The 13,410-nt window shown below is 44.1% G+C and overlaps 1 protein-coding gene across 8 annotated transcripts in view; it reads right to left on the reverse strand.

Moving 5' to 3' along the window:
* Positions 1-13,410, reverse strand: part of EP400 (E1A binding protein p400) — a 144,870-nt gene that overhangs the window by 38,577 nt on the left and 92,883 nt on the right. For all 8 annotated transcript variants that reach the window (XM_085859265.1, XM_085859266.1, XM_085859268.1 and 5 more), the window contains 4 exons: positions 6,264-6,347; positions 2,297-2,440; positions 1,858-1,902; positions 1,575-1,731 (listed from right to left, as the gene is read on the reverse strand). In XM_085859265.1, the coding sequence (XP_085715391.1) occupies positions 1,575-1,731; positions 1,858-1,902; positions 2,297-2,440; positions 6,264-6,347 (430 nt within the window). The remainder of the gene's footprint in view (positions 1-1,574; positions 1,732-1,857; positions 1,903-2,296; positions 2,441-6,263; positions 6,348-13,410) is intronic.

Here is a 13,410-nt window from a genome sequence, read left to right on the forward strand (position 1 = left end):
GGTGGAGAAGGGTCTTTCAACCCTCAACTGATTCTGCAACTGGGTCGGATGGCATCAGCTCACGTGTCCTAAAAACCTGCTCTGCTGCTCTTGCACACGCTCTATGCTCTTTTCATCCTGTCATTTACCTGAGGTCATCCTCCATCTGCTTGGAAACATTGAATACAAAAAAAGAAAAATACCATTTCACCTTGCTTCGCCAATCTCTTCTCCACCAACTGTTTCAGCATCAACATCCCATTCGTCATCCTCCAAACCTTTCTAAATCCTTGTTCGTCGCTTATCTCCTGCTCCACCCATTTCCTTATGCTTCAATCCAGATTACTCTCTTGTAACTTCATGGCATGACTTAAAGGCTGGTCCACCACTCTGGAATCTTACCCTCTCTCAAACATGCATTCAACAGCCACTTCGTCCAACTGACTTCAATTCATTCGACCGCAATTAGCATCTCCACACAGATTCCATCAATGCCTGTAACCCTCCCCTTCTTTAACACTGTCTGCAACTACTCTGTAATCTCCATGACTTCCACATTCCCCTCTACATAGCTCGGTGGCTCCAGCTCGCTGTTGCTTCCTCCCTGGTTAAACATCCTCTTTAAGTAGCCTTCCCATACCTTCATTAACGCCTCCCTTTTTGTAACCAACTTCCTGTCTCCATCCATGATCACAGTCTCCCTCTTCACATCTTTTCCATCCTCATCCCCATCTCAGTCCTGTTTATTGATAATTTACTTCCCACCATTCTTGTCGAATTTGCACTACACACCATTCAAATATCATCCCTTGATAATGTTCACAGCTCTCTTTGCTGCTTTCTCCTGCTGACTGGTCAAGTGCAGAAACCTTGTATCTCCTCTATCCTTGATCTTCTCTATCCTCTTCCAAACCTCTTTCTTCTTCTTGCCTTCGCGACATCCTCCACCAACCACACCTGATTAATATTACTCGACATTGTACCCCTTCCTGATGTTCTTCCAGAGATTTTCTGCAAATCCCCTAAATATCCCTCTGTACTTCTTCTACTCCTCAGAGCTCAGCATCTGCGTTGAAGTCTCCTGCAGCGCACAGCATCACCTCCAGTTCGAAAATTCCCAACATCCTCTCGAGTGTATCCCTGAACTCATGCTTCTCCGCCTCAGTCCTTTCTGTCTGTGGCCCATACACCGACATTACACAAACCATACCAACAACTATAATATTTTCCCATTTCTCCACCCTCATCACCAACTCCTTATTGACCTCTTCCAAAAGTAGGATTCCAACTCCATGACTTCTTCCATTTCCTCCTGTGTATACCATCCTCCGACCAACCTCCTCAATTTGTCCCCTTTTCATTTGGTTTCCTGATCATACAATATCTCCAACCTCATTATCTGCATTATCTCAACCACCTCAACTTTTCTCCCCTCCATTGATCCAATATTCAGACTGCCGAGCATGACATAAAATATTTTTTAAAATAAATAAAATAAAACAGAAGAAACAAAATGAAAGTATACATACAACATTCACCATATTACTACCGCTCAACAAAGAATTAAAGAAGGTGGAGAGTTTTGGTATTCTTACCCCCTCCTTCCAGCCTGTGAGCCTTCTTATGGACCTTACGAACAAACACAGGGGGCAGGCGAGCCTCAGGCATTGGGGTGCTCTCGTAAAGAAGACCCAACACAGGGTCCAGATAGGGATCGCCTTCATCGTGAGGTGGAGTTGGTGGGGCCCAGATCTGCCATCAAGAAGAGACCACCCTAAACTACATGCTCACACTGACTCCAAGGAAGTCCTTCATTATTCCCCAAAACAAAGAGGAAGCAAATTTTCTGCACCATGCACACTGCCTGTCATAACGTACCGGCATGATTTCAATGTGTCCAGTGGGACTTTCGTAAATGTATTCCTGTTAAAAAAAACAACAAAAATAACAATTGATGAGGTTTTACTTTCTATTAGAATGCAGAAACAGTAATATTCACAATATCAATTTTCTGAAGAATCTAATCCAGACCCACATGGGTCATATGTGCCTGTAGTTGTGCGGTTTCAGCTCCCCCCGCCCCCCCTCCCATCCCAAAAGGTTGCCTATTCACAAAAACCCTAAAATATAAATGGGATGCCAATACTTTTTGTTACCAAGTGACATCATGAGTATGATGATTATCTACAAATGAAAAAGTGCAGGAAGAGTAAGTGGGAAGAAAGTGAGTGGTGGGTGGTCTTCAAAATCACAATCCATGTCTACATTTGTAATTAATAAATGGCCATATACAAAGTACTAATTTGGCTCAGCCAACCGTGTCGATTGCGTCCTCCCGACTGTATGTAAGCATGGCCATTTCCTCCTCCTCTTTATTCTCTCGCTTCCGCTTCTCAGCTTGCTTGGTGACTTGCAACCAATTATCTTCCCACCCCTTCTTCAACTCATCAGGCACTCGTCCCTGCAAATACAAAAATCTGGTCATTCCCTTCATCAATAAAAGCATAAGTCTGTAAAAACTTTCTGCTACTCATTACTGATGGAATGGCCGACATGGTGCTACAATTTGAGCACTCGGTCCACAATGATGGGATCCCAAGTTAAATTCTAATTGTGAGTTCCATACATAATCATCCAAGAGCCTGAGATCTCCCCCCACCACCCCTCCCCCCCACCCCCTACCACCACCATAAAATGACAATGTTTGCAGAATCTTCTTGAAATGGAAGCACACTCAAAAACAAAAACTATTTTTTTTACACACAAGATTCATTATTCTCCCAATAATTAACCATTTTCAAAAGCCAGACTCTTATCCACAATAACTTATCCCTTCCACAGATCTCCTAATATCTCTGTTCCCCACTGTTCTGTCCTTCCCTCTCCCGCCTCTCTTGTCTCATGCCCCCCTTGCTGTGCGTTGTGTGTTAGCTCTCATACGAGCCTCGAATTTTATTTCTCACGATAATTCCAATTGGAGTACAATGAAAACTAGAGAGTACATAGAACACCTTACCAGACACAGTCTTGAGAAAAAGGGCATACGAAGAGTCTTTTAACCTCTTGCTTTGCATTTCCAAGCACGATCTACATTTGTTTTGTTCATGAACCTTGCATAACAGGCATGATGGTAACCATACAAAGCCGATGGGTCAAACAGAACAGTCCAGACATGATGATGCTCCGCAGAAGAGTTTTTCATCACCATCAATGTTTATCCATGCATTTGTGTAATTATAAACCTTCTGCCGACTCCTCTCGGAGAAAATGACGATTTTGGAACAGTCTGAGAAAAATATGCACCAAACAAACAGTGCAAGGTGCCGCCAAATTTGTCAAAATGCAAAATCTCAAACAGTTATGCTGCCCTCAGGGCATGAGACGGTGAGAATGCTCATTCTCATAGCTTTTCTCACTCTGCCCTCAGGGTAAGCACATATTTTTTTTCCAGGTACTGCTAAACGGAATGTTTTTGAAAGTGCCAAAAAGTCAATTTGTGTTCTACAATATTCAAGTCAAATGAAATAAAGACTTTAAAGGTTAAAAAAACCAAATAATTGGAGGTTTACCCGTCGTTGATGTCATGTCTTTTCCACCACCTTATATTTAACACATGACACTAGTTTTTCTTCCTTGTTGCTTGTGTCCTTTTTGACATCGCCAAAAACAGCAACGGTACTGTTTGGAACGATTTTCAATTTTGTTTGACTGCCAGGCAGGCAGACAAAGTAAAAAATTATCTCCACTCCTCTGCACACGTGTGATCGGGACTAATTCAGAGCCACAGTACGGTAAAATGGCACGTTTGTTTTCCAATTCATGTTCCGATTCACGTTCTAAATACAACTTTCAATTAAAATTGAGTTGTTCCTCGATCATAAACTGACCTTTGTAGACAGACAGACAAAGTGAACCAATTGCTTAATCCAGCATTTTCGCTTCGCACGTGGCATAATTACAGGGACTATGCATGCGTATGAGACAAATGTGAAGTTAGTTTTCCACATGGTCTCCATAAAATGCAATGCACAAAAAATGAGCACATAAATCAGACTTGTTCTCCCGTATCACTGCGGTTGCAAACCGACCACTTAGAAGATTGTAATCAATCTGAATGTCAGTTTCCCCATTCTTGAAACCTTTGCCAAGCATCTAACAGTGCTTACGTCAATGGTAGTCAACGTTCACATCCTTTAAAATGCCTATGAATATCCACTGGAGAGACGTCTTCCACAGTAAGAAATTCAATCACTGTTCTCTGCTTTGTACGCACATCTAGTGGGGCAGCCAATTTGAAAGTGTGGTGTGATGTTGTCACATGCCAGATGATAGTGCTAACTCAACTTTAAATGGGCGGGAGATACATACTTTTCATTGTGATCTTGCATAGCTTTTCGATGACACTTTGGTTACGAAATGAAAAATAAGAAGCAATATTTTTCTATCAACATTTTAAGGCTTCGAATCCCCTTTTTACTGCAATTGTAGAAGTGATAAAAGTAAGAAAAACTATCCCAAAAACTGAAATGTGGTTTGCCCAAGAAAGATCACAGCTGAGAGTGAGACCCAGGAGTTTCAGTGACTGAATATCCACAAGGGGATTACTAAGCAGGTAGATGGGAGGTTTTGCCATACTGTCCTTTCGGAGTGAGAGTGTAAGATTTGTCTGGATTGAAAGACGTATTCCACGTGTTTGACCAGCTTGTGATTTTGATAAAGTCTGAAGAGAGGGAAGGGATTGCTGCCTGCCTAACTGAAGGATGAAGGATTTCAGGGCATAGGGTGGAGTTGTCAGCAAAGAGATAAAGGGGATGTTCCAGAGAGTTAGAGAGATCGTTGATGAAGATTAGGAATAGGACTGGGCCCAGAACACTGCCTTGGGGGACTCCAGCCTTAACAGGGAGAGGAGATTAAAGGATTCCACACGTTGGCTACGAGAGTAGAGGAAGTCAGTGAGCCATGTGTAGAGTTAGCCTTGGATGCCATAGGCAGGTATTAAAATGCTTCTTAAAGAAAAAGGGTGCTGGCAGGATGGCATAAAGGTATACACACTCGCCTCAAGCTGTCTAGGCTGGGTTCGAATCCCGATACGGCTATAAACTGTCATCCGGTGTTTCACAAGCAGGGTGATTAATCAATGTGTGTGCCGTTCCTCGGATGGATGTAAACTGGGCATCCATCTGCCATCATTAGTTGGTGCACGTTAGAGATCCCATGGAGTCCTTTGCGAAGAGTAGGCGAGCTATCGCTGGCATCCTGAACAAATTTCAAATTCTGACCCTAACTACTGCTGGGTAGGCAATGGCAAACAACCCAGTATAACCCTTGCTCAGGAAGATGTTTTGGTGGCACCAATGCTCTGTGAAGAATATGGTACATCAAAGAGAAAAGAAGAAGAACAAAGAAGTGTTTATAGTCAATTAAGTTTCAGTTTTGAGACATTGAGAAAAAAATCGAATGGAGTGCATGATGTACCAGTAGAAGGGAAGTAAAGCTGAAAGAGATCGGTGGGGAGTTTAAAAAAGAAGTTTTGTTTGTTTGTTTTAATTTTTTTGGAGCAAGGAGGGGAAATAGGATAATATTGAGGAGGTAAAAAGTACAATATTTGGGAAGAAATAAGTAAAACAAGGAACACAGAGACTAAAGGGACATGTATGTTTCACGGTGGCTGAGGAGTAAGCCTTGAACAACACAAAAACTAATTCGACAAGGTACGATTTAACACGGAAAATTGGATGGAAACAACAGCAACACAAGGACAAGATATAACATAAAAACACGATGTGTCTGATTTGGAAAAATGAGCTTTAAATGAGGTGGTGGCAGATGCAGATTTGACCAACATGTGGAAAAATCTCAGAATAAGAAGTCAAATTCACAAAGTGATGGATGCATCAATCTAATTAAAGGTAGAGCTCAGAAGTGTGCTCAATAAACCATTAGAAGTGTAGAATGACAAAGCTTTGTCTTCACCAGCGAGCTTCAAAATAGTTTACACGAGATTTTAAGAAGTGCGGCAGGCGACTCACCAAATTAAAGTGTGACCAGAATGAAAACCAAACAAAACCTCTCCAAAAACTACTCGATCGTCCTGGTTTGGGATTCTGAGCATGGGAAACATGGACTTTGGTTCTATTTTGAACAAGTTATTGGCTGAACTAGTTCAGAACATGTAGGTAGAGACGAGGAATAAATCCCAAACCCTTGACACAAAGACAGTCCTTACAATGAGCTTGTGTGTTTCAAGCATTTTGCTCGGTTGGCTCAAAAACAAACAATCTTACCAGGGGATGAAGGGGATCGGTGCAACATAAATGTTCAGTTTCTTCTTCCAGGTAACTCAAAGCAAACTTCTCAATTGGAGTGAGCTGCCACGCAGGGGAACAGGAGAAAAAAGAAACACAGACTTCATTGTACTTGCTGAATGCACCACAAGTCGAACTAATCACCTTTAAGAAACATGGAATGGCAAAAGATTAACAGGCACTTTGAAATGTTTTGCAAAATTGAGGTTTTACACAAACATGATCACTTGTATCAAAATCATGTGCCATGATGAGAACAAATCTTCAAGTGCCAAATCAATCTCTGTTCACCCTTTCAGGAAAATTATTTATTTACATACAAACATACATACAGAGATATAGTCATGAGAGAAGTATATAAACAGGATTTTGAAGATTGTTTTTTTTTAAACATTTGATCAATTTTAATACATACACCAGTATTTTGTAGACTTGCCATTTGCAGATTTCAATGCTTTAAGTCCTTCAGGCATAGAACTAATGAGTTCCAAAATTTTCTCGTGGGGATTTCTGCCCAGGCTTCACACAAAAGGTTCAGGAATTCTGCCCATGATGTTAGTTTCCTGGACTTTTTCCACAACATCCCAAGAGACTGACTTGGCCATGGAAGTCGCTTGATCCGGTTTCTGTCTTGCCATTCTTTGATCTTCTTTGCAGTGTGGTATGGAGCTCCATCTTCCATGAACAGTGTTATTTTTGACCATCTGACCAGTGGAGAAGACAGGGAGACATCCATCCTCAAGGATAGAAATGTATACCGTGGAGATGATGTTGCCAACACACTCCACAAGCTCTGACCGACCAGCGCTCCAAATTGCTCCACACATCATCACTGAAAAACCGCTGTGTTTGACAGTTGACTGCAATCGATTCAAAGAGAACTCTTGACAGGGAAGTCTCCAGACCCATATGTGGCCAGTGTCAGAAAATTGAGCAAATTGGAACTCATCTGAAAAAATAACAGTTTGCCAAACCTCCAAGGGTCTGGTGGTCTGGAGAAAGTCTGGTCTTTCTCCTTTGAATGTTGGAGGGTATAAGAAGAGGTTTTCTCCTCGCTGCTCTCACACAGTAGCTCAGTTGATGAAGGTACTGCACAGCAGTTCTTGAGCCAACTTGGACCTCCTCTGAAACATCTGCTGCTTTGCAACAGGGAGTTCTCAATGGACCGTTTGACAGCTCGCCTTTCTGAGGGCCCAGGTCAACCAAAACGGGAATTTGTGGATTCCTTGCCTTCGCAGGTGAATTGCACAATCACCCGATTGACTGTAGAAAGCGGAATGCCAAGGTTTTGAGCTGACGCGGGCTGACTTCACCTTCCGAATGGCCAACAATTCGTCCTCTTTGAAAAATCGCAAACGTTGTGTGCTCCCTGAGTTAAAGGCATAGTTAATTGTCAAACACGATCCAGGAACTAGTTTCTGCAATTAAATAGTCGAATACAAGTACAAATCACTGAGTAAAACTTGCTTTGTACAGATAAAATGAATAAATTAAAAGGTGTCTATTTACGTCTGTCATGTCTCTCTGTGTATATAGTTGTGGGCCGGGGGTTGGTGGCGATAAACGACCACTAGGTGGAGCAGTAGAGTAGTTTCCACCGAACACCCCGGAATTTAGGTCGTGACTCACGGATAAATCCAAAGGTCACAGGTCCCTTACTGGACCGTGGTCGCCAATACTTCGACGGCGTGGGGTCGGGTTAATTTCCTAATTTCAATATACCTAAGTACCCACGTCGTCCAACTACTGGGGAAAACCACACCCTCGGCCGACTCTGTCCGGACCGAGTCGCAGGTACCGACTCGGATCCGGCGTAACCGAGCAGTTACCAGAGCCGCACCGGTCCCAATGAACAATCCACGGCACGAACGGCCCTACCAATTCGCAACACGCACCATGCTAGGCCAATGGAGGAAAGCACAGAAAACGAACTAGTACATTTAACAGGGGTTTATTTATAAAGAATAATTGGGAGGGGAACACAGAGCAAAATTATCACGAATAAAATGCAATGTACAATGAAAAGAAAACACTTAAACAGCTCTACTTAACAGACGGGTCACACACACACACACACACACACACACACACACACACACACACACACACACACACACACACACACACACACACACACACACACACACACACACACACACACACACACACACACACACACACACACACACACACACACACACGAAATGGACCCGTGGGTCTTTCCTCAGTAGAGCCGAGTACCTAACTGCCTCGGGCGGTTTCACCGACTCGAACCCACGACCCGAAGTGCACGGCCCACGAACGGGACCAAGCCATACTCGCCACTGTCTCAGACCGCTCCAGCCACGACAACGACCGTCTGCAGAACGCAATCGCCACGATCCTTGTCTGCCAAACTCTGCTCCAGACAACCACTCTACTCTTCTTTTGAGGAGGGAGGGGCTTCTGCTCCCCGCCACTCGCCTCCTGATTGGACGGTGGGTTGTCAGGCGACTCGTGGCGGCCTCCCGATTGGCTGGGGTATCGTGGGAAAGTTGCCCTCTGTGCGTGATTGGACAAGGGGTGGAGTCGAAGCTGAGGTGATGAAAATCTCCGCCCATGTACGTGGTCGAACGCACGTGGGCAATGGCGTCAGTGTGCGAAGCGAAGTTAAGGAGATTTGTTGTAAAATAAACTTCGCAGCGCACACATGTAATTCCCGTTAGACACAGGTCGGGGGCCCCTAACTGCAAACACATACATATCGAGATAACGAAACTTGGGGACTGCTGTCAGTCTGTGTGCACAAGGCTTCCAAATTCATAACAATATATATGTGTATTTATACAAACACAAACACAAACACAAACACACACAAACACACAAACACACAAACACACAAACACACACACGCGCACACGCGCACGACCGGTCAAAAGTTTTAGAATACCCCCATTTTTCCTGAACTGAAATTTAAGCAGTTTAATGTTTCAATGCACTCTGAAATTAAAGCATAGAACAAATAAACAATTGCAGATGAAAAATAAATCATCGAATCGTTTTGTTGAACAAAATTTAATCTAAATGTTTGACTCATCAAAGTAGCCACCTTTTGCAGATATAACAGCCGAACATACTCGTGGTATCCTTTGTACAACAGAAATCAAATATTGTTCAGAAAGTTCTTCCCAACACTGTTGCAGAAGTTCCCACAAATGCGTTGCACTTGTTGATTGCTTTGCTTTCACCCTTCTATCCAGTTCATCTCAAACCAGCTCGATGGGGTTTAAGTCTGGAGACTGTACTGGCCATTCCATGATTTGAAGCCTACCGTCTTGTTCTTTTCTTCTCAGGTAGTTCTGACATAGCCTGAAGGTATGCTTTGGGTCGTTATCTTGCTGTAGGATGAACCCCTGACCAACTAGGCGTAGACCAACGTCATGATTGCATGGCGTTGCAAAATGCTGTGGTCGCCCTTTTGATTCAGGGTGTCAGTCACTCTGTGCAAGTCGCCAATTCTGGATCCAGCAAGAGTCCCAGATCATCACGCTTCCTCCTCCATGTTTGACAGTTGGTGTCACACACTGAGGAACCATCCTTTCGCCTACTCGAAAGCGTACAAAAACCCTGATGATGAACCGAAGATTTTTTTGAACCAAATTTTGATTCAGTGGTCCATAAGACCTTCTTACAGTTTGCAGTAGTCCACTGGTGGTGCTTCATGGCCCAGGCAAGCCTCTTTTTCTTGTTTTGCCATCTTTGCAATGGCTTTCTTACTGCCACTCGACCTGTCAAACCTGCAGCTCAAAGTCTTCTCTTCACAGTTGAAACTGAGACTTCCTTACTTCGACCAGTGTTAAACTGTGCTTGAAGCTGCTGTCCTGTGAGCCGCCTATCACGCAAGCTGTTGACTCTCAGAAACTTGTCTTCTGATTGTGTTGTGGCTTTGGGTCTGCCAGACCTCTTCTTGTCAGAGTTTCCTCCAGTTTTCAAGTGCCTTTTGATAGTGCAGGAAACTATACTCACTCAGGCTCCCCTAACAAACGGACGCAAACGTGGTCAGACGGAAGGAAACCCCGTCATTCTTGTTACAAAAACAGCTAAAATTGAAGAAAAAGCGACCGAAATTGAAACCAACACAGTAATTACGGTCGTAATAGCAAATATAATGGAAACCAACACGTTTTTTCTACACACAAGAACGGTCGTGACGGAAACAAAAACGGTTGTAACGGAAACAAGCACCCAAAATCTCGAAATAGAACGTTGGGGAACGGAAGCATGAACGGTTATTTCCGTCGCGAATAGTCCGAGACCGAAACAAAAGCGGTTCATTCCAGTTACTGTAGTGTGAGCAGGATGGCGGATGCAGTAGAACAACCTGTTAAGGTACGTAAATTTTTAGTGCTTGTGCCTCGAACATAAATTTAATATCGACAATATATAGTGGGCAGTACCTGATGTAGTTTTAACAATTTATTAAACCTAATTTTGTTGTGATGATAATGTTTGGTTTGCCTGTATTTCGAGCCCCGAGTGAAGGATTGCTAGTTGTGTATGCCCAGTTCAACATAGGGGATCGTGTATGGGATCTTTTTACAGTTTTTACTTCATATTAACTTTGTTATTTTATTGGAATTTGCAACTTATTATTACTATCAAACGTACTTCTTGCAAATATAAACGATCAATCATCACTGATCGCTGCAGCACGGGGGCACGAATTTCACGAAATGTCAGCCACACATTACGTCAAGAGGGCACATTTATCGCTTCTTGTATAATATCCTGTACCACAAACGGGTTTTCATTAACAGACATGATATATTCAAGGCAGACTACGTTAAAGTTAACTTTCCATAACTTCAAGAACTTTTCAAGCCGCCATGTTTCCCACGTTCTGGTAAACGGAATGAATCGCTTTCGCTTTGGAAATAACCGATGTTGCTTCCATTCCCCACAGTTTTATTGCCGGATTGACCATTCTTGTGTCCATCATGACCGTTCTTACGTGTAGAATAAACGTGTTGGTTTCGGTTACATTTGCTTTTGCGACCGTAATTAATGTGTTGGTTTCAATTTTGGTCGCTTTTTCTTCAATTTTAGCCGTTTTTGTAACAAGAATGATGGGTTTTCCATCCATCTGACCACGTTTTCGTCGGTTTGTTAGGAGGGCCTGTCACTGATACCTTGGCTTGCTTTGCAGTGTGTGTGTGTGTGTGTGTGTGTATATTGTTACAGTGGTGGAAATTCACAGAACACCATTCAGGTTCCCCGAAGATCAGTTATCTCGATAAGTACGTGTTTTAGGTTAGATTCCCCCACCGATGTGTAAAGTAAATTATTCGTGTGCCGGGCTGTGAATCTTTGAGGTAGCCGCTATTCTTTCTCTGTCTTTAATTTTGAAACATCCTACAAAAACTCCTCACCATCGACAAGCAACACTCCCCACCGCCACCACTGCTCAAGCCGCCATTGTGCGCCGCGGCGTGAAACTAATTTGCATAACTGGATCACAGAGCGACTTCCCCGAAACCCACGGGTGACGTCAAACTTGGGGTTTCCCCGCGAGGGTCACCAGGGGTGAAAGGTCGGAGGCGAACAGTGGGCGGAGCCTGGCCTCGGATTGAAAGATCAAGGAACGGCTCGCTCCTGGCCGATATAAGGGCGGAACTCGGGCAGATTCAGGGTTGTTCGTTGTTGTTAGTCGTTGTTCACGGGTCGTTCACCGGTGGAGATCAGAAGTCGGGAGTCGGGGCTGGTGGGAGAGGCAGCATCGGAGCTTGGAGTCGTCGGAGCTAGCGGCAGAGCATGGGGGTCTGGGCAGACGGCCCTGGTACGGTCGGCGACGCTGAGGAGTGAACGGGGTCCAAAGGAGGATCAACTCTGAAAGAGCAAGAGACCCGTTTGCTCCTCCGAAGCGTCGCCGGTCAGGCTCGCCAGAAAGGGGCCGCGACGAAGCCGGGCTACCGAGGCCGACCAAGCAGCCGTTCAAGCTGCTAGTCAAGCCGCCAAAGCGACTGGCGCGTTCGCGATGCACCAGACCGAACAGAGACACCAACGGCCGCCGATCCGAAGACCATCGAGTCGCCACCAGGGGCGGCCAGGTAACCTGCCAGGCCTCTGAGTTTGAAATAAAGGCTCGCGAGCCCCATTCTTTTCTTTGGTTTTGGATGAAAGTCTGTGGTGCCTTGTCTTCCTAAGTAGAACTGATTAAGTGCATGATTGTGTACATGATTGAATAGGCATCGGCTGTAGGCTTTGCTCATGTCTCGTCCCCATCCCCCCATTCATTGACTGCATGCCTACTGAAAATAAATGCCCCATTGTTTGAATGTCAACCTACTCGTTGCGTCACTTTCTGCCATTGACCACCACAGTGCGCTCGGGATGTTAACTGGCCATTAAGGCCGACAAACGTGATAATCTGGTCCGACGGGATTTGGCGAATTAAAACCGCCCGGCTTCGCACACGGACCGAGCATGCTTAAAAGTCCCCTGACATGCAAAATAAACTTGTTATTTATAAATTAACTTGACCTTCCTAGTGAAGAAATCACCCGTTTTTTTTAAATCAAAAATGGGATAATTAGAGCAATATTTCGATCATTTCTGGAGCTATTCACAACTTGCTATGCCCCGGCCCTAAAAAAAAATGGACCAGCGAATCTCTGCATGACGTCACATACAGTAACTCGCACAGAGTAGATTGACTCGAGTCGAAACGTCGCGCGCCTTATACAGTACCTACAAATGCATTTTGCACATGTAAGTGCAAACTGTGATCGTCTCAATTCCAGTGATTGTTTTGCGAAAGTTTTAAATAGTTTTAGCCTTAATTTCGAAAATGCCTGCAAGATGTATCGTAGCAGGATGCAGCAATACAAGCAAAGACGGTGTAAGCCTTCATGTATTCCCGAAGGATGATAATCGTTGCAGAATATGGACATCAAAAGCGAAGGTACTGCTTCCATTGGCATGCTATTCATAAACATTCAGCCAAAATGCTAGCCTGGTGTTGGCTCAGTGGTTAGGGTGGTGGCTTAGGATCCTAGGGTCCTGAGTTCAAGCCCCGTCGGCCGCTGAATTAATACACCAGGGGGTTGACTCAGCCTGTCATCCTTCCGAAGTCGGCGAAATGAGTACC

This window comes from Eptatretus burgeri, chromosome 16, assembly GCF_056783735.1.
Source record: "Eptatretus burgeri isolate ZD-2024b chromosome 16, Ebu_testis_v1, whole genome shotgun sequence".
NCBI lineage: Eukaryota > Metazoa > Chordata > Myxini > Myxiniformes > Myxinidae > Eptatretus > Eptatretus burgeri.